The 22,246-nt window shown below is 38.0% G+C and overlaps 2 protein-coding genes across 2 annotated transcripts in view; one reads left to right on the top strand and one right to left on the bottom strand.

Moving 5' to 3' along the window:
- Positions 1 to 18,888, top strand: part of LOC139119889 (perlucin-like protein) — a 47,243-nt gene extending 28,355 nt beyond the window's left edge. Inside the window, exons 3-4 of the mRNA XM_070683826.1 lie at positions 18,146 to 18,231; positions 18,725 to 18,888. Coding sequence (XP_070539927.1) covers positions 18,146 to 18,231; positions 18,725 to 18,877 — 239 coding nt within the window. The 3' untranslated portion in view covers positions 18,878 to 18,888. The remainder of the gene's footprint in view (positions 1 to 18,145; positions 18,232 to 18,724) is intronic.
- LOC139119888 (galactose-specific lectin nattectin-like) lies at positions 8,825 to 11,210 on the bottom strand. Its single transcript, XM_070683824.1, has 4 exons — positions 10,975 to 11,210; positions 10,542 to 10,694; positions 9,663 to 9,748; positions 8,825 to 9,389 (listed from the first exon to the last, which is right to left on the bottom strand). Exons 1-4 carry the CDS (start codon positions 11,165 to 11,167, stop codon positions 9,246 to 9,248), a joined length of 576 nt encoding a protein of 191 aa, XP_070539925.1. The 5' UTR covers positions 11,168 to 11,210; the 3' UTR covers positions 8,825 to 9,245.
- Positions 18,889 to 22,246: the final 3,358 nt, after the last annotated feature.

The following is a 22,246-nucleotide window of genomic DNA, read 5'->3' as shown; positions in this document are numbered from 1 at the left end:
TCAAATAAATGCAAGATTTATTCCAGCTCACCTCTGAGGTATGCATTCTCGAAAGCGTAATCGATTGTTGCCGATTTTGAGCTTCGAATGATGCACTGAGTTTTAGCACTGGCCCACGTGAAATGTTAGTCCGGGTATACGAAGTAACAACTTTTCCTGGGGAAACATCTCCATCCTCGTCCAACTGAAAAGTAAAATGGAAATATTGTCAAATATATTAACATTTGTAAGATCAAGAGTTTGGTAGCATATTTAGCTGATTTATGAGCTCAGATACTCACATTTTAAAGCGCTAGAGTCATAAGTTCTACAATTTCAACGTCTTCGTTATCGTTTAATAGCGTGGTCGGCTGTGATGGCAAAGTCGCCATCTTGCCATCCATCTGTGTCTTCAACAACAGCAGAGTGGATCCCAACACAGAGAACAACTAACAGCAACACAGCCGTCTTCCTGGACAAGACTTGACAAAGCATAGTACCAGAAACTCAGCGTTCATTCAGGTGTAAGAACACTAATGGTTCTACTCGTACAGTTGCTACCTTTCAATGATTTCTAGTCGTCCAACCAGCTGATACGACTTTACAACGATATCCCTCACTACCTAAAAACTCTGTGGGACGGCTGATGGATTGCTTTAAATATACTGCCAAATTTGAAAATTGGCGGCCATGAAGTTAATAATTTATGCCTTTTATACCGACAATCATTATACTTCATAATCATTCAGAGTAATTCTTGATCACATAAACTGACACTGTTCAAAGTTACAATTTTGTATGGCATATTAAATAGGATATGTAGAAAGATAAAGCTGTTGGGGTTATTGCTGGGTACCCGCTGGGTACCACTTTCTTAGTGATATATTAAAATCAAACGGTGCAGGTTTTTATGGAGATATTCATCATTTATATTTTCAGGCAAGTACTATTAATATTTACATTCCGTGCCTCTGATTCACTATCTCCTAATTCTCCTACTACTTCAAGTCCGTCTGTTCCTCTGTCTGTCTGTCTGTCTGTCTGTCTGTCTGTCTGTCTCTCTCTCTCTCTCTCTCTCTCTCTCTCTCTCTCTCTCTCTCTCTCTCTCTCTCTCTCTCTCTCTCTCTCTCTCTCTCTCTCTCTCTCTCTCTCTCATACATTGGTTACTAAAACTTGTCGAGACCAGCTTCGCCAAGTTACAACAGTAAAGACCTAGGTTATCCATTATTGAAAGTGGAATTGACGTAAAGCAAACATGGCCTCAACAAAATGTTGCATACGCGATATAGGAAAACTCGAAATAGTAAACATCGTGAATTAATAGTGTCGCACACTTGGAAAGCGTAAACATCAATGTATTTACTCGAAATTACCGCAAATCAGCAGGACTAACACACTTTGAGTTGACATAATGTGTAATATAAAAAATAAAACTGTTTGGTCGGCTCTGAGAGTCCGCTATTAAGTCGTCGTTAGAATTGTGTTGTATATTATACTTGTCATTTTCAAATTAAATTGCCCACACATTAGTCAACTCGTGATATTTTTAGATCCGCAATGTTTCAAATATATTTCTTTTAGTTCCGCCTTGTCTACGTGATTTAAAATCACAAGAGGGCAATTGATCAAAGCCTCAACTGTCATATTCGATGCACAACATACCGTAATCGATCAGTTCTTGTTAGATCCAAGTTACAATTAGACAAGTGTATGCCTTTTATTTCACCGGCAAAACGAAGCAAAAAGTCACAATTGACTGCCATTAAATTCCGATGAAACCAGTAAACAATCATTATTACAACGATAACATTGCATTATTTTCTGTGAAGACTACGAAAATAGTCCATCAGAACTAATGTACCTCATGGCCGAAAACAAGCGAAAATTGCGAATTAAAATGTAATTTACATTCTGTTCGCGTTGGTCATAGCATGCCTTTACGTTGTAGTGCTAGTTGAGAAATCACCCGAACCGGATATCTCCACTGTCGTCCGCATGCAACCGTACGTGATGTCTTCTCAATTGGGTTTGAGGTACCTTATTCCAGTTCTATTTAACCTTGCTTACGTTTGAAATCGACGTGCCAATAGTTAGGCTGTCCCCTCCCCATACCCTCAATAATTTTGAAATCCCACCCCTCAAACATGTTCAAGTACTCAACTATTATATGGCTAAATGTTGACAACTTCAGTATTCCGCTTTACATACAGCCTTCGTGTACGTTTTGTACACTTATATTGCTAGCAATTGCATTTCAATCCAGCTACAAGTTGAGTACTCCTGAATATTCATACTTAAACTGAGTTGACAAGCTGAAAGCATTTTGACGTTGTGATTGAAATGTTAAAGGGACAAAATAGCTCTCTTTTAGCATTTTTTTCATCGTTTTGCTTTGACTTGAAAAGTACTCAGTGTTGTTTGACTTTTTAAAACATGTTGAAATATACCATCCATCGTTGCAATAGCATGAGATAACTATTACGTGTCTGTGTTTTTGTCTCTCTCATCCATTGACTTCTGAAATGTCTGCTTAAGACTGCAATGTGCTGTTAGTGTGCAGCTTTAGGAAACCGATAGATATCAAGCTTAATTCTGGCTGCAGTTAGCCACATTGCACTGTAGCAGGCTTTAAGGTTCTCAAATGCACCGGGATCTTAACGTGTCTTACGGATAAAAATCTAGTATATATTTAGGTATCCGTCTTGGATTTTTAATCATGTTTACATTCTTACAGGTGCAAACGTGAAACCTCATCCATAAAATACTACTTATTTAAACAATCAATTAATATCCATGGACGTTAAGTGTAAATCAAGGCAGATATATTGTTTTGTAAACAATTGTGTGTATAAGAATAGCGCATGCTGTGCCGTGAACCTATAGGCGGAGAGATATTTGAAAGCCACAGATATAGGAAGTCCATTCTCTGCATTTTAATCACGGCGAAAAAGACTTTTCAATTTGTATAATCCTCAATATTACATCCAATTTATTTCCTCTAGTTTCCTCTCTCTTACTTGTTAACATTCGCTGCAGTCGATCGACCCGTACATTTGGGCAACGCTGAAGCGTCAAAGTTCATTTTAGGTTGCAATAATTACGATTTAGCATGTTTAAGCCACCAGGCACGCGTAGAAGCATTTACTGAGAAACTGACCCAATAAATGAAGTAAAATATGAATATTGTAATGACTTTTTTGGTCTGACATATCATCGATCCAAATATCACTTTAAATTAAGATCGAAATTATAAATTTCGAGGCGAAATAACCAACGTTTTTCTTTCCTTATGATTAGAATTTTCCGAGTTTGTGAAATTATATTTTTCTTTTGGTAAATTGATAAAAACAAGTTGTCTTCGCATGCAGTGTTAATGTCACCCTTGCCATATCGAAAATCATGAGATGTCCTTGCAAATTTAATTCTGCAATAAGTGATTATGCAACTTGTTTGTCACGAGAGTACACACCGTCAGTGTATAACACTCATCCATCAAGTTCTGCAGCAAATACCAAAGGAGACATTAAAAGTTTCTACCAAAGGAGACATTAAAAGTTGTTGTTAGCAAAATTCTGTACATTACTTAATATTATAGGCATATGGAAAAATTCGGAAAGTAATGATTACCCATCAGCACTTACAGGCTGACATTCTTGAACATTCAAAGAGTTCTGTGATTGTGATGATGACTTTCTTCTTTTTTTTCTTAAATAGATTTTATAGTGTTTTAGTAATTAGATGTCAATTCGATCTAACGTGCAAACCTGTCTCACAGATGTGCACATACAGCAAAAAATAATCGGTAATAAATCCCGAATTATAGTTATCACTTTACTTTGCGACAACATAAACTGACCACTTTTCGATCAAGGCTTATCTTACATGTAATTTTAATACAATCACACAGATTTGTACTCAAGATATCTTCACATTTTTCTCGCCCTATCCCGCAATTTTTAATCTCGTCCATTTTTTCAATCGTGTCTTCCTTCAAATGCTCGCTTATGTCACAGCACTACCCTTCATTTACCACACCATGCAATTGTGTTGCACATTTTCTGGGATTCTAACAATTTCATTAATTTAAGACTTTCAAACCAAATAGAAACAAATCGACAATACTTTCGCAGGGTCGAGGTCCATGGTTCAATAGATGAGGCATTGAAAATTGTTCTCATTGACTCAAGACAATGGGACGACAACTTAAATGTCATCGCCATTAAAATCTTCACATCTTAAAGCCACATAGTATCAAGACAATATTTAGTTTCTAATCGTAAAATTACTTACTAGCACGGCTTCATAAACTCGGTGTATTGTAGTAAAACGCAAATGATAAATATGCATTGCAATCGCAAAGTAAGATTGCTTCTATAAATTAATGCATTTCTGGCTTAAGACGAAATGAGAAACCGCTTCACATTTCAAGAGCATGTCCTCATCTTCCATATGCTGCAAAAGGATGTACATGTATGTAGGTGCATTCATCTATTGTTTTATAGCTCAGTGGGTGCTCCATTCATCATGAATGTGTCTAGCTTATTGTATAAATAGAAACATTCTAAACAAACGAAACTGACGCCAACAGTTAAGCAATCACACTGATGCCTTTATACATGTTAGAGCTTCCTTGAATGGCTTTAATACTTGGGATGCGTTTGGACATACCGATATCGACACGAAAACGATGGTCGGAATGCCGAGAATGATTCTGTTCTGTATATTTCAAAATAGCCGATCTTCGCCTAGAGAGCGGAGAACACATCACTCGTCTGACCTGGAGAAACAGACGAATACCAGATGGCGGAAACCAGCGGCGAGAAAACGAATAGAGTAGTACCATGTTGCTATCGTTTGAAAAATTCCCTGGATACAAGTCGAGATAGGCGACTTCTTATTTCAACATTGAGTGTTCACTCATGTGATACTTTTGGAGTGTAATGGGACCTTCGAGAGTAAGGGGAGAACCATTTGATTTCTGGGGGGGTATGGAGGAAGTGGGTATGGGAGCAATTTTTTTTCCTGTCAGAGTGACAGCAATTTATTTTCTACTGTCAGACTTGCATCATATTTTTTTTTCAAATGGAGGATCAGTGCAATTTTTTTTATTGTTCATCAAGTTTGTAATGCGTTGTATATATGGGAATCGTCATTATTTACGGCCTTAAACTCCGAAATTTCGAGTGACACCCCCCCCCCCCGCCAACATTGATGAAATTGAGTAACCTCCCTCTCTACCTCTTAAATTTTGACTGATCCCCCACCTAGAAAAGTTAAATACCAATACATGTAATTGTAAAATTTACAAAATACAGAAACAGTAAAGACCTTTCAAATCCTGATGTACCCTGCTAGACTATCATCAGTTATCTCATGATGGTTCAAAACAGGTGAACCCATCAGAATGAAATTCAGAATCACAGTAAAATAAAGATATAAAAGCTCACGAAGTATCTAACCATATAGTATATTGTTTAATCTGGATTGGTTATTATGATAGGGTTTTCACTAGGATATCTGACCGGGCAGAATTTGAAAGTACAGGGGGAAAACACGTGAGAGGCTTTGGGGGAAAGTGTCACAGGGGCTTTCCCCTATCTTGCATGGAAATTTTTAAGATATTGATGTGTGCAATGGTGCAGTCTGGTGCATTCTGAGAGGTGTTTTTGATTTTTTTTTTGAGTGAAACTGTTAGAATACCCCAAGGGGGGAGCACGAGAGGGGTTCCCCTCTGGTATTGGAAATTTTGAGAAATTGATGTGTTTAATGTCGCAATCTGAGAGGAGCTTTAGTTTATATTGCACTCGGTAAAACTGTTTGAAAATGACATTGAACACTTATATTTTTTACATTTTTTGCATGATCAGTGTTTGAGTCCCAATATTCAACAACCAAACAAGAACAATAAATTTATGAAAAACCGTTCTGTTTGCCAGAGACTGAAGACAAATTAATATACAGGAACGGAAAATCTGTGACCTTCTTGTGTCATTTATCCAGCTGCCAGCTTCTAATGAAAAGCCTAAACATGATATGTTGAACTGTCAAAATGGTCATTGAACTGAGGTAAATTAAGACACGTTTCTGTGATAATAAAGGATGAATTCACAACAGTTCAGTTTTGTCCTAGATCCTGTGAAAATTTTGAGAAATTGATGTGCGCACGGTGTAGTGTAGTGCAATCCGAGAGGTATTTTCAATTATTCTTTTACCAGTAAAACTTTAAGAAGACCCGGGGGAAGCACGAGAGGGGGGATGCCCCTCTCTCGCATTTAAAATTTTGAGAAATGGATGTGTGCAATGGTGCAATCTGAGATGTTTCAATTTATTTCGCACAAAAAAATTGAGTAACCCCGTCCCCTCTTCCTCTCCACATTTTGAGTAACGCCCCCTGAAGTTTTCAATTTTTTTAGTGACCCCCTCTTCACATTCCTCCGAATACATGGCGAGACACCGGTGAATCGATAGTGCTTTGACCCTGATCATGTGATGTCAGTCCCCGGTAAACCGGTTTGTTGATTGAGTGATTCGTCTTAACGGTGTTTAGGAACCAAAAATGGGGTTCCTTCATCAGTCGCTCTCTTATTTTGTATCCCCTCCGCTTGGTTGTGTGATTATCAAGTCATCTTCGTCCTCAAAGAGGAGAAGCCAGACTAGTTATTGAGAGAGTTCGCCACTATTGACGGACTATATAGTGAGCGATCCGGTATGTGGTATCATTTTGTATTTAACGTGACCAAGCATCGATATAAGTTTCCCATGGAAGATGTTATCTTTTGTGGTCAGAGAAACAAGGCTCACACATTGTATTTCATTATATTTGTTGTTCCTCAATTTTTCATTGTCAACTTTTACATCTTTCTAACATATTTATTGAGAGAATAATGTATTGGTTTTAACACTAGTTTATTGACTCCTGTCTTGTGTTTTAAATTTTCACAATTTACAGAAGCCCCTTTAGATAGTGCCTATGCAATTGAGATATTGCAACGGAAATCCTGAAATATGATTTCTTGGCTCAGAAAAGGGAAGGAAAACATTGAGTGTACTGAGGTGTAAAGTAGACCTATGTAGTGCATGCTTATATCATAAGTGCTGGGGGAAAAAACCACAAGAATTGCTTGTGGTAAAAACATTTGCGCCGCCTATGACGGCGCGCCAGTAAAGAATACATGAGAATAAGGTTTCCAAATTTTGCTAATTTCTGGTGCATTGTGACAATTTTTTTCACTTCTGTCTATTATGACAATTTTTTTTCTCTCAGGCCATGACAGGATCATTTTTTTCCTTCTATCTCACCTGGTGACAATTTTTTTTTTCTCAAAATCCTCCATACCCCCAAGACCAGACATCAAATGGTTCTCCCCTAAACTGTAGTACAAATCCTAATGTCTCCGAGTAATATTGTGTATTTCGGGTAAGTGTTTGTGTAAACCAATATGTAATAGCGCTACGACCACTGTAAATGATCTCCTTCGTGACGGTCCAACTAATTAGGACCATAGGGGCTGCCTTCATGTCCGTCCCCGAGGTTTGGTAGTGGGGTTTTGTTGTATTGCTGAAAAAGATTTATTCTAACAACCTTTGGTGTTTTGGTCTTATCTTAGCACTTCCCTTGACAATCTTGCGTAAACGTTTTATCACCATGCTGCGTCTATTATCTGAAGAGTTTAATTGCCTATTGCGCCAAAGCAAGCAAGGTTAAATTATTAATCTGTAGACGCTATCACCACATTATAACTGGATTAACTTTGACAAAGTCAACAACGAACGCGCCAGCAAGGTATAACAGAAGATCTTCTTTTTACCTTGCTGGTGCGTTCGTTGTTGACTTTGTCAAAGTTAATCCGGTGATAATCTGGTGACAGTGTCCACAGATTAGTAATTTACCCTTGCTTGCTTTGGCGCATTAGGCGAACAAACGCATCAGCACGCCGGGAAACGGACATGTTAGTAAACTCTTCAGATTTTATTAGCACTACAACAAAATACCTCTATCCACACCCTAGGGACGGATATTAGGGCAGCCCACTGTGTTACGACCCTCTACTTCGTGGCTCCTGTCCTCATTATCGTCGATCACATATTTACCAAGTTCTGCCAAAGCGAGGATGTGTCGTTTGGTTGTCAAGTACAAGAACAATCGTCGGAATCTCACCCTCGTCGGATTTTTTGAATATGATATGAATTCTGTGTCACTGGCATCATGGATGGATTATTTTCAAAAGTGTTCTATAGTTTCTAATTTCACAGCTTCATCGCGCACCAAGAGACTATTTCCCTTTCCAAAACTTTCAAGCCCGATTACTTGAGAAAGTTATCGCAAGTGAAAAAAACCGATGGATATAAATGAGATGGATTGATGGATGGACGAATAGGTAGATAGATAGACAGACAGACAGACAGACAGACAGATAATTTGATAGATAGATAGATAGAATGATAGATAGATAGATAAAATAGATAAGATAAGATGGATAAGATAGATAGATAGATAGATAGATAGTTAGATAGATAGATAGATAGATAGATAGATAGATAGATGAGATGGATAAGATAGAATAGATAGATAAATAGATAGATGGATGGAGATAGATAGATAGATAGATAGATAGATAGATAGATAGATTGATAGATTGATAGATAAGATAGATGTAAGATAAGATAAAAATAGATAGATAAAAATAAGATGGATAAAATATGAGAGAGAGAGAGAGAGAGAGAGAGAGAGAGAGAGAGAGAGAGAGACTGTATTGCTACACTCAGCTAGGCTAAACCCACACTGAATAAGAAGATAAAATACAATCTTTTATGCCATAAGAAATGAAACGACACGACATGAGAGTTGAATTGAATAAAGCACGTTTATTTCTTTGAGAAATCATTATTAACGCAATATCTTGCTACGATGAAACTGAAAATTGTGAACATGTCAGCAGGTGTTCTTGATTGTTGAAAACGCAGGCTGAAATTAAATACCGTAAAACTGTTTTAGTTTGGTCATATAACTAGCAGTCTCGACGTTAGGTAAAGGCAGTCTATTTTCTTCAAGCATTTCACCGAATACACAGGAGGGCTTTAGAAATATTATGTATCAATAAGCAAGTACAATTGGATCAGTGGACAGTGTAAGTGAACAAAGCAAGGCATGACGCTAAAAATGTACGTAATGTGTATTCATCATGCACGCACGCGTACATACGTACACATATATATAGACATACATGTATAAACATCCTACCGTTTAGCCCGTACGTAGGAGAATGTTAATATCTCTTCTCGCAGATATATCCGCGTAGGTTTGTGCAACTTGAGTCATACCACTGACCGTTGTATACCCGTCGCATATAGGCGCATCTTGTCGAAGAGCTGGTTGATGGACGTCCGGGATACCAGTTAAAGTAATTCACCTGTGCATGATATATTCATTTTCATTGCATTTTTTCATGATAGCATACTGTAACTACTGTAACAGATGTATCACGTTGTAGCTGGACATACATTTTCGCACATATTTAATAATCTTATGCGTACACGCAAATGCTTAAATAGACACACACAGAACACTTTTCAGATATGACTCGTTTTGTGCACGAGAATTAACGTGGCTGTTTCTCATTCTTTGCACTTTAGCTAAGAACGGTTACTTCAGGTGCCAAGTAATGATATTGTGAAAGACTCACGCTTGATCCATTATCCCACCTCCAGAAATTTAGTGTAAGCTGGTCATTGAAGCCAATCCAAAGGTCTCCCTCAAGGCGAGCAAATTCTGTGAAGTTCGGCAAAAGAACGTTTATGTAAATTGTCTGTGTATTTCATCGATCCAAATGCTATTATGTACTAACCACCACTAACATCCAGATTGTGTATCAGTAAAGTCATATCACGTTACCGATATGGTTATTCTATAATATTTCTTAAATGCGGGCGAATATATAACTCAGCTGCGATAAATTTTGGCATAAATGCTCGTTTCCCTTTCGTAGAAACCTTTTCAAACAAATTTGTGTGACATTTGTTATCTTGTCAACCAAACACCATGATGTGTCTTTTTAAGAGAAATTCTATTTACTAACGAAGGAAGAATTAAACTCCATGCATGTGCCAAATCGCAAACAAAAGATAGAGTTTATACATATCAACCATACTGCCAGTGCCCTGAGAAAGCTTAGGGTCGCCTACAACAATGCGGCTCGGATATTTCTAGGATTTGACAAACGGAGTAGTGCTAGTGAAATGTTTGTTACCAATAATTTGTACAACTTCGATGCACTTCGTAGAAAACAAATGTACGGTTTTATTACACGCTTATCGAGAAGTGAAAATATGATCGTCAGGCTTGTACATGATCGTCTTTATTTCATTTCCGATATTTGTAAATTGTGGATCGATTCCCTGTACCTTTGATTTTGTCTTTCTCTATCAACACAATATTATACAAAAGAAACATATTTTTTGTAATGCTCTAAGAAACTTTTTCTTACATGTGAAATAAGAATTATATGGACTGATTCAGTCCGAAATAAAGTGAAATAATAATATCAAACAGTTTATCATCCTACCTCTCAGATATGCGTCCTCAAATGCATCATCAATTGTTGCAAGCTTCCCGCCTCTTGATGAGCACTCAGTCTTTGCTGAAGCCCAACTGAAACGTTGCTCGGGATGTATAAAATAGCAACTCTTACCGGGGAAACATCTCCAGCCTCGACCAACTAGAAAGGAAATTGAAAATATTACTTAATTGTATGCCCTTTATAATATATACCTGACTCTCAGGATTTTATATGTATTATTCTAATCTGAAATAAAATGTCAAATAGAACTCGGAAATTGTTGAATATTTACAAATTTTATGCATTTACCGATCCTTGCGATATTATTGTACATAACAAGGAATTAGGTTTTCAAATGTAGCACGTTTCCCTCTTTACCATTTCAACTTGTTAGTTCAGATTTCGGTGACATCGTGGTATAATATGAACAGATACTCACACTTCAAGGCGCTCACATCATCCGATTCTGCTGTTTCAGAATCTCCGGCATCGTCAACGGTGACGTCAGCTCTGGCAGCAAGGCCGCCATCTTGGATTTCATCGGTCTCTTGAAACACGGCAGAGTGAATGCCGACACAAAATACAACTAATATCAATAAAGTCATCTTGCTTGATGAAACTTGACGGAACATGTTAGCAGCAGGTCGGTACGTAGATATGCTACTGCTTCCCTCGTGTCGTTTCTGCGCCTTTTATGATTTCTAGCGGAAAACCATGCTGTGATGAGGGTGATGCAATATCGCTCACTCCCACAAAACTATGTTGGAAATTTGATTGACTGCCATGATTGAACTGTTCGGCTATTTTTAAAAAAATCAACAGCATACTGAAGTTACTAAGCTTGTCTTGCCAAAACACAATATGATATATCATTTGTAATTAAACGAACATTCAAAATCATACACCTTAAATAGGCTACTCTATGGACATTTTCAGTCTTTTCTCCTATAAAGCTCCGAATTTACTGTTGTCGATATATGGAAAGATATTTCATTATGCAAATCTTTTTCAAACAACACATGGGCTATATATTTTGAATTAATTTTGTACACTGGGAAATTTTCTCACCAAAATGTCGTCGCATATGTGTTATTTAGCATTCTTAACAACATAGAAGCCTTGTGTCTCGATGGATTAATTGGTGAAGATTAGAGCTGCAATAAGTTGCTGTTTAACAACTCAAATTCAAAGTCAGCAAGTATACTTGCTAGTATGGGAACTGACAATGTCTAGGGTATTTGAAGGAATTTACAATCGTCTTCACTATCGATTGCAAATGAAATTGCACTATGAAGTTTACTGAGAAAATAATTTTGATATTAACTAGTGTCGCTTTTATCGGTTTTACTGTCGGTTTACGTTTTGACTTGTTGAAAACACCACTGTGACAAAGGTTAAGCCTGCAGACATAAGATAGATTTGCTACAATAGAGAAATACACTGTAAACCATCTGTAAGTTTGGACCGGTCTATGCCAGATGTACAAAATATAACGTCACAATGCCAGACATTCGTTGTTTAGGGACAAAACGGATGATCGGAAAGAAGCCGAATCAAGGTATTAATAAGTCTGCATCGTCACAGGCTGAGAACCTTCAACAGAGTAATATAATTCATCAGGCCAATCAGAACTTACTGGTCACGTTTAGCATAATAATGGCGTCTTAAGCGTTTGGCTTGGATTAAATTTACAAGGTTAATGGTCCGATTACTTATGAACCAGTGTCTCAAACGTTAAGAATTGTCTATCGTCTAGACATTGACTTACTTCCTTAATGGTAGCGAAAATTGATCCTCTTCTTGACACTAGTGTGACTTTACAACACTTTACGGTTTCCGCTTTGTGTGCCTAATTAGCTACGGGTACTAAATAACCACTATCCGCCATCTCTCCTTTATTCATCTCGATCAGTGAAATATGAATTTTGAGAAAATATCATGACCTGTGAAATGGTTGGGTTTTCTGTACGTTCATACTGCAATCGAAGAAAAATAAAGTCGCTGAGCTCTTCAAATGGCATTTCATACAATAGTATGCATCTAGAAATGAACAGGACTTGACGGAGTGAACTACCTGTCTCATTAGTGTCTCGTATATTGACCCATCTACTTTTGTCTGTCTCAGTCTGTTCAGTCGAGGAAGAAATTTAAAAAAAAAGTCGCCAAAAAATACTAAAAAGTAGAATGTTATACAATGATGTACATCTAGTAGTGGCGAAATCGACAGGACTTTAGGAGGGCAAAACGGCTGTCTCATACATGTCTATCAAAATGATCTAACTTTGTCTGTCCCTATTTGTCTATTCGTCTGTCCCTGTATGTCTGTTCGTCTGTCTGTCTGTGGGTCTGACTGTTTATCTCCAGCCCACATCCATGTTCGCAATAGGAGCCAAACGATTCATTTTTGACGCTCGATTGGTACACGCACGTTTCTTTGTAAAAAATGGGATTTACATCAGGTAGAACGCGTTTAGAGAACCGCTGATGTTGTCTTAACGACGTGGGGGTAACACGCAACACTAGACATATTAAATTTTGAGTACGGTATCCAAGAGGAAAGTTAACAACTGTGAATTGCTTGCTTGTGTCCTTCGTCGAAATCAGTGGGATAGGTCGGTTTAAAGTTAAAAATACATTATAATTTAAACAACAGAGCATGGAAAGCTCAAAATACCTGCTGTTAATTCAACAAGGTAGCGCCATATATTTTTTATTTTCATTTTCAAATATTTTTCTCACAGTTATGTAAACTTGCGATTTTTCTGAAGCAGCCAAGCGTACAAATACTTTTTTCCTTGGTTCCCCTTGTCTACGTGGTTGAAAGTCATAGAAGGCAAGTGATTAAAGCCTGAACTAGTGTTGCGAGCACATCTAACTCGAAGACATGATGTGGAAATACAATCTACCTGTGTTGTCTTCTTGCTGTTCCTAGTATGTCTTGATGCTGCCACAGCCAATGTTGAAGCAGCGAAATCGGATAGATTAACAGTCAGCGTTAGTTTGTCAGCGTACAATCGTAAGTTATAATATCTCTTCTCAGTTTGTTTGTACAGTCGATCTTCTGCACTGGTTCTTACTAACGTCTTATGAGTTATTTCCCTGCAACAAGTAATCATCAAGTTATATCAACAACTAAAAAGATTTCTGTCTACCTATTTTGTTAACTGTATGTTGGCCATTATCACAAACACTAACAACTCATGACAATTTTGTTGCGAAAGGGAGGCTTCCCGAAAATTCTATTGTGCGAGGGATAATATCAAAAAATGGACACGATGTTAACTTCAGCATTAGTTCTCGGACTAGTGTGCCGTAAGCTGTTTAATTTTTTGTACATTGTGTTTCATATTCATTGGTTTTCCTTCGCTGAACAGCACACGGTTGGCGATGTGTTCCCGGTAAAAGTTGTTACTTTGTGTACTCGGGTCAACACTACTCCTGGTCATCGGCCAAACAGAAGTGTGCTTTGAAAGGCGCCAAACGGGTTACTATCAACGACAATTTGAGGATGCTTTCATTAGAGGTGAGAGGTCACCTAGAGTTGCGCAAGGACAAAGCAGAGATGCAATACTACCAAATTGGTGATTCTCAGGCATACCTCTATTACCAGCATTACGTTAGCAAACGTCTATGTATGTAAAAATTATGCGAACCTGTGAGATTTAGTGGACCGAGGAAAATAAACACTTCGCAAAATCATACAGGTATATAAGTGTAGTATACTCGATGAATATTTTGTCTTTTTACGAAACTATTTGACACGGAATTTGTAAAATAAGACGGCTTGGAAATAGTGAGACATTCCGTGGTTTTGTTTACGATTGAAAGGGGCATATTATTTGATATGGTACTCTCATGGTCAATATGTACCTAACTCACACTATGCAAACCTTTATTGCAATCGAAAATGAAATTAATCGAAACAAGGCAGTATTGCTGAAGGCAATGAGTACTTGGGCCGTGATAGAGTAATTTTGAGGACAATATATACTACTATTCAAATATGGTCTTGAATTTCCTCCTGTCAATTAGGTATTTGATTAACTGGTTATTAAACGAAGCAATGGCATGACAACGGCAAAATATGTCTGGCAACTTTTGTTGAGTTTGAGGCAGGGGTTCTTTATTTATAGTGGAAATTGCTTAAACTCCTTAAATATTCAAATTACAGCAAATTTCTTTTGTTCTCGATGGTAGATGTCTAATATTTAGATGAGCATATTTAGATTTCTACCCTATAGTTATCCCTATATACCAAAAATCGGACATCCAGCTCTATTGGCTTGCTCAAAATTAGATATGCGCATAATTAATGAGGTACAATATGTGGTGTCATAAGGTGTCCCATCATACCAAATATGAAGGGTGTAGCACTTGTGGTTACTGAGTTGCGGACAAATATATATATTTGAGGTCAAAGGTCATTGAGGTCACGTGACATTTTGTCAAAATAATTGTATTGCTAAGTTATTCCTATATACCAAAAATCAGACCTATAGCTCTATTGGCTCGCTCAAAATTAGATATGCGCATAATTAATGAGGTACAATATGTGGTGTCATAAGGTGTCCTATCATACCAAATATGAAGGGTGTAGCACTTGTGGTTACTGAGTTGTGGACAAATATGTATATTTGAGGTCAAAGGTCATTGAGGTCACGTGACGTTTTGTCAAAAAAAATATATTGTTAACTTATCCCTATATACCAAAAATCAGACCTCTAGCTCTATTGGCTCACTCAAAATCAGTATATGCGCATAATTAATGCAGTACAATATGTGGCGTCATAAGGTGTCCCATCATACCAAATATGAAAGGTTTAGCACTTGTGGTTACTGAGTTATGGACAATAATGTATATTTGAGGTCAAAGGTCACCAAGGTCACATGATATTTTGTCAAAATGTCTGAGATATCTGCGTGAACCGATGGACTCACTGATGGACTCACGGACGGATATGACCCGATCTATAAGCCCCCTGGACTTTATCCGTGGGGACAAAAAACTGTGTCACTGCATCCTTTAGGCAATATGAATACGATGAGAAACTAAATTTTTATTTTTCTTGGCCTTATACATGGGAGTCTATGGAGAACTGCCTTATACATGGGAGTCTATGGAGGTGTAAACTAAAAAGTCCTCTAACACGGCCAAATTCGATCGCATTGTGAAACAAATCGACGTGCATCTGTATGGGGTTGGGTACTATTCTTGTGCAAAGTTTGAAAGAAATTGACCAGGGCATGTCTGAGATATCTGAGTGAACGGACGGACGGACAGACTGATAACTCCCCCAGGACTTCGTCCGTGGGCACTAAAAACAACGCAACAGTTATTACAGCTACACCGGCGGTAGGTTCATATCCAGAGCCCCGTACGGTCTGCCGCCGTCGCTTGAAAACAATCTCATAAACCTGGCAATATGGGCAACTGTGTATTGGGCAGCTGGATGCTTGACTTCCCGGAGAAGGCGAGCTGTCACGTTCAAGCTCAGGATTATTTGTCGATCAAATTTCAGTAAATTTACCTTACCTGGATGAAATTTTGTCTATAGGCTGAAATTCGCCGAAGTTTGACAAAATTGCATCGATTCTTCAGGTTCATATCCGACATTTTTGAGTTTTGAGTGCAGACAGAAAAATAAGTTTTGAGGCAACACGGCTGTGACCCATGTTGACCCCTAGCCCTGCGTACGATGCTATGTGCTACAGCTAACACACAGCATCGTACGCAGGGCTAGCGAGAGAGTTGCCGACATCGACGGTTATTTACAAGAATTGAATTTTGAGCAGTACTTCTTGATATATGTCTACACTGTCATTACCGTCTCCATAGGGAAACCATTGTATGGAAAAAAACGATATTGCATAACTTCATTAATATGCAAGCCACACTAAACACAATCTAATCAGTTCTTGCAAGTAGCACATTGTACCTGTGTACCAAATCTGACTTGAATCTGTTCAGGCGTTTTGAGTTATCGTGTAAACAGCAGACAGACAGACAGACAGACAGACACACACACACACACACACACACACACACACACACACACACACACACGGACAGACGGACAGACATTGCTATGACAATAGCCCACGTGTTTACACACGTGAGCTAAAAATGCGATGGGCCATGTCTCCAGATTTCTAAAATATCGTTCGTTGACCGTTCGACAGAATACTCATTTCGCAAACTTGTGACGCAGTTGAAATTCAATACTGACCGCCAAATAATCTTAATGAGACGAAATCATTCTAGACATCCTCCAAATTATCCAACCATTCGCGTTAGAGTTCAGCTCGCTTAGAGCATCATAACATTCTTCGGCCTTTGTTTAGATCGACCCTAATCTCTCCCATTTAGGAAATAAATACACAAGCTACATTGACAAAACTTCGTGTACCATCCAGGACCAAACGCACTACAAATCTGTCTTGACGTCATCATCTCCTTACATGGTAATTGGCATACCGTATTTTTTAGCAAAGGAGACACAGAATACGTCGGAGTATTCAGTCTCAAAACGTATTACATTGTGTGGTGTTGTCAAAAAAGGTAATGTTACTGCAGTGGTATAAAGTACAAAACACAAAAGTTCAAATCAGTTTATTTTGGACTGGCTTTACCCAACATTTCATATTGTTTCTATGTCAGATTTGACCATGTGCTTACTGGCGACCCCTTTACATGCAAATTTTGTGTCAAATGGTGTGTTCTCCTGGAAAAACAAACGTACGATTTCTATATGAAGGAGGCGAAATTTGCCCTCAAAACTCGAAACCACCCCTTTATGGGGTGTACCTAGCTATTTTGAACGAGCTTCTCGAATCTGCAGCTCTATTTCGAAATGAAGGTCTTGTTTTCTCAGCTCAAGGATAAGTGTTCTCCATCGCTATGGGCATTACTATTCTCAACTGGGGGTACAGTTTCCAGTCGTAATGTTTTTCATTGTGTCCGGGATATAAAACCTTTCCTTCTCACACTTTTACTTTGATTAACACTAGTCCACATCTTGTCAGCGATTAAACATGTTTCAAGTTTAAATGTTAAATTCTGGTCTCGAGCCCTCTTGTTCGACCAAACTAAAATTACCCCTCCCACTTTGGCTCGTCCAGTGGGTGTAGCAAGGGTCGTGCCATCGCCTAGGAAACGGAGGGTGCATTAATTGTTGCATTTCGATGCACATTTTGATTATATTCAGAAGATTTTGTGGCAAAAACTCAGAAAGAGAAGCATTAATATTCACATCTCACTTATTCAAGACTGGCTGAGAGCAGCACTTCCATTCAGTTAACATCATTACGCCAATTATTATGCCAAGAAAGATGAAGCCAAGACATTTTGCCCTCCCTGGGCTCAGTCAGAAATGGTTATACCTTACAGAGTTTTTTCCACGGAATGAAAACAAATGTACTTGGGCTGAGGCCCAAGTACAATAATGTGCTTTCTGTTTAATCTCGCCAAGACATCTTCATACATCTCCAAGCGATAATAAAAACGACATAATTTTATCTCTCTAAATTTGGACCTTGGCCTTCTTCGGACAGTATTACTGTTAAGAGTTAAATTTTGAGTAATAATTGAAATAAACATGTCCTTTTTTCAGAGATTGCCAGACTTGAAGGATACATGTGGATCGGTTTCAATGACATCACAACTGAGGGATACTGGAGATGGGACGATGGCTCACAGGTATGTAACAGTTTAAACGGCATTCTCGTTTACTGTTTTTTAAACATTTTGTTTCGCCTTGTATGACCAGTTTACATTAGCAGTGCAATGAAAACTGTTGTTTGATATACCTAAAGGAAAAAAAAACATATTGACTCGCTTGGAACGTACAACATTTCTTACATCACTTTGCTTCCATTGGTAAACCCAGGGTAGCATAAATTTGAATATTTCAAAAATAAATATTGGATTTCGATTGCTTAGTTAGTCAGCTTCAAGATTCGGTAAACACTCTGTCAGTATGTTCTTATACTGATATACATGCAGGATATTAGTGTTCATGACCTTATTTTCAGACAGACATTAGTTTGCAATCGATATGCATTTGAAGGTAAAAGATAAATTGATATCACTCATTCCTTGTCTGTTAGGCAAATCAAGAATATGAAATTTAGCCGAATTTAAACAAGTTCGATCTTCAGTTAAACTTAACCGACCAGCTATTCCTTTTCAGGTGACATTTTTCAATTGGGCGCAAGGACGACCGTCCACGAGCAGTAGCAATACTAACGACTGCGCAGTACTACATAGGTACAGCAATGGCCAGTGGTATGATCAGAACTGTAACACTGCGTATGGATACATCTGTGAAAAGAAATTTACATAAACGATTCTCAAAAAGGTAAAGTTTAGAAGTCTAAATAGTCGGGTCGGAAGGTAGGGTTCCATGCACCCCATGGATGTATTTTTTTAACCTACATTTTTGTAATCCTTAAGGTCTATATTTAATGAATTTTGATGTTCCCAAAATCAAATCGTGTCCCATGGGGTTCATTTGGCGCCATCTTTACCGCCATCTTGGCCACCATCTTGGATTTCAACGATGGGGTAGGGGTCACGTATCTACCGCTCGACGGAAACAGAAACAATAAAATACTATAAACGTTACATTTTTAGAAAGCCAAGATCATGGCCTTTTCATTGATATATAACTTAATAGGGATTAATTAATATTCGAACGTCGATGAGACTTTATATCGGCAATTGGCCGTAAATCGTAAAATTTGCTAAATTTCACACCCAATAATTAAGTTCCCGTTCCTCCAAACAATTTTTCATAAGGTATTTATATATTTTTTGAAAGAACTCAGTGCAATAAACAAGAAAAACAAGATTAAAAGTATGTGTCTTGAGATTTAGTGGGTGCATGAGCTTGTTTTCTTATTACGCGGTATGCCACATATCCGTGTGTAACATAAGGGGTAGGGGTAATGTTTCCCTTTCTGTTTCGAATCATGAATGATGAAACCATAAAAATGTTACATTTTTTTGAAAGTGCTGCATCAGACCTTTCTAAAAATATATAGATTTATGGGGAAAAGTTGCATATTCAAAAGTTACAAAGCTTAAACCTTTCGGTTTGTGTCGATTTTAAGTGATTTTTTAAGAACGAAATTACAACATATGGGGTAGGGGTAATGTTTCCCTTTCTGCCTCAAACCATGAATTACGAAACCATATAAATGTTATACTGTTTGAAAGCTCTGAAATGGGCCTTTCCAAACATGTATAGTTTTATTGGGAAAAGTCCATATTTTAAAGTTACAAAGCTTATGCCTTTCAGTTTGTGTAAATTTTAAGTGATTTTTGAAAGGACGAAATTACAACATATGTGGTAGGGGTATGTTTCCCGTTCTGCCTCGAACCATGAATTGTGAAACCATATAAATGTTATACTGTTTGAAAGCTCTGAAATGGGCCTTTCAAAACATGTATAGTTTATTGGAAAAGTCCATATTTGAAAGTAACAAAGCTTAAACATTTCAGTTTGTGTCAATTTTAAGTGATTTTTTTCAACAAAATTTTAATACAAGGGGTAGGGGTAATGTTTCCCGTTCTGCCTTGAACCATGAATTATGAAACCATATAAATGTTATACTGTTTGAAAGCTCTGAAATGGGCCTTTCCAAACATGTATAGTTTTATTGGGAAAAGTCCATATTTGAAAGTTACAAAGCTTAAGCCTTTCAGTTGTGTCAATTTTAAGTGATTTTTTGAACAATATGCACAAAACAGTTAGTCCGTTGGCCAGGTATCGAAATCGTCCCCTCTTAGGCATTTTACCCACTATGATTTTCTGTTAGCTAGTATTCTCAGCTGTCATAATCTGCTTATTTCCCATTTAACTGATGGTGTGTGAGAGTGTAACGACTTGTTTGTGAAGGGCTGTCACGCCCTCGGTAGTAAAATAGGAATGGGTTAGGGGTAACATATTTACCGCTAGTCGGAAACAAAAACAAAAAAGTACCATAAACAATACATTCTTAGAAAGCCCAGATATAAGCTTTTTACTTTTTTGATAATTATTCGACTTTAGATGGCGCCAATATTCCGTATGTACATAGCGGTCAGCAGCTGAATCATTCACATAACGAACGTTGATATGGCCTGAAACTTCGGTAAATTCATTCAAGCAAACTCTTGTTTGATTAAGTTGATAGTTTTCCTTTCTTTTTTATTTCGAGTATTTACCATGGCATGACTGAAACGAACCTTGAAACGAAGGCTGTACGTATCTATATTAGTCCGAGCCTGAGCGTGATCTGAGAGCAAACAGATCCGCAGATAATGCGAACGATCGCAACCGTTACCAACAGACTCATTATGCAGAGCCATGCCCCAAAACGCCCAACCAAACTTGGCACTAATCATGATCCCAGTCCATTTCGAGCCGGGCTTTAAGGGAAGTGCGGTGGCCTTTGAAAGACCCTTTGGTTTGTTTTTGTACCGTAGTATAGGAAGAAAACCCGACCTGTCGTCGTTGCTGTGAATGTTTGTGTTGTTTTTAGCCTCTTTTTTGCCTATTTGAAGAATCGTCTTTGCAGCCTTCCATCCTGCGTTCTGTGTAGCGAGTGTCTTGATTGCTCTCTTAAGTTTGTGATGTACAACTGTCTTGAGTCCCGGTGCTTTATTGGGTATAGAGGTAAATATTTAGAGATCAGGGTGATATATTGGTTGCCGCAGTGTCTTTCCAGGTGTTGCCACTTTTGAAGGAATTCAACACTCGGTATTTGGCCTGGTAAGTATTCTTTAAGGTGTACCTGTGGGCTACGTGGTACTAAATAGGGGCCACTTAGGTTTCAACACATTCGATACTCTTGGCTTTCGCTTATACCCCGTTGTATGAGTAACTGGGATCGGAAATTGGAAAGGCTTAATTAATGTCCATCTTTGCTAATATTAATTCTCGTTTGGCTTACAGACTGCCACCTCTACTTGTTTCGGTGAAAATTTGACTTTTAATTGGATAAAACATTGAGTATGACTTTCTTCTTTGTGTTATTTAGGCCTATGAAAAATATGAAAATGGCATACATATTGCTGTCAAATATCTCAAATCTTATATTGTAAGAGATAGGCTTAGGCTTCCCTGTAATCATACAAATGAGTTCAATGGGAATTTATTGGAGTAGATACAGTAATCGAAGAGAATGGTTCACACTATAGAAAGACTTATCTCGGATTGCGGGGACCTAACTATAAAAGAACAGCACGGAATACTTGCCGGATGTATTGACTGTTCATGTACAGTACAGGCTAGTACAACGTGGAATGTAAAACATACAAATCAAAGAAGTGGCAAATTTTCTCAACTTTTCACAAGGTTTATATTCCATCATTACTATCAGGATTAGGATTTTCCCAATCTATAAATAAGCTATTACTTGATTACACCTTGATTCAGCATGCCTAACATTTTGCATTTGCCACGCAACCAGCCATGCCCGTCCCTGGGATCGCGAACAATGCCTTTAACGAAGCTTTTGAACGCTTTTTGTGAATTGTGTAAGAATGTCCTCTCTGTGGTGTATAATGTGTGAAGCCGTTGTCTAGCTCGCTTGACTCTGATGATTATGTTGACTTATTTTTTCTCAGCTGCTGGTGGCTGATCTAGCTCGAAAGTTAGATCAATCTAGTCTCTCTGATTTGATCATGCTGGTGGGAGTGGTATCTTCAAGCATTGACCCTAAAACGT

This window comes from Ptychodera flava, chromosome 20 (genome assembly GCF_041260155.1).
Source record: "Ptychodera flava strain L36383 chromosome 20, AS_Pfla_20210202, whole genome shotgun sequence".
NCBI classification, from domain to species: Eukaryota; Metazoa; Hemichordata; class Enteropneusta; family Ptychoderidae; genus Ptychodera; species Ptychodera flava.
The sequence above is the reverse complement of the archived record's forward strand: the minus strand, read 5'-3'. Positions and strand labels throughout refer to the sequence as shown.

Excerpts from the sequence above, each read along its gene's own strand:
- LOC139119888 (XM_070683824.1), bottom strand. The coding sequence starts at position 11,167 with ATGTTCCGTCAAGTTTCATCAAGCAAGATGACTTTATTGATATTAGTT. Across the intron at positions 10,695-10,974 it reads TGATGTGAGCGCCTTGAAGT|TTGGTCGAGGCTGGAGATGT; the intron begins GTGAGTATCTGT and ends TTTCCTTTCTAG. Across the intron at positions 9,390-9,662 it reads GGTGGGATAATGGATCAAGC|GTGAATTACTTTAACTGGTA; the intron begins GTGAGTCTTTCA and ends TATCATGCACAG.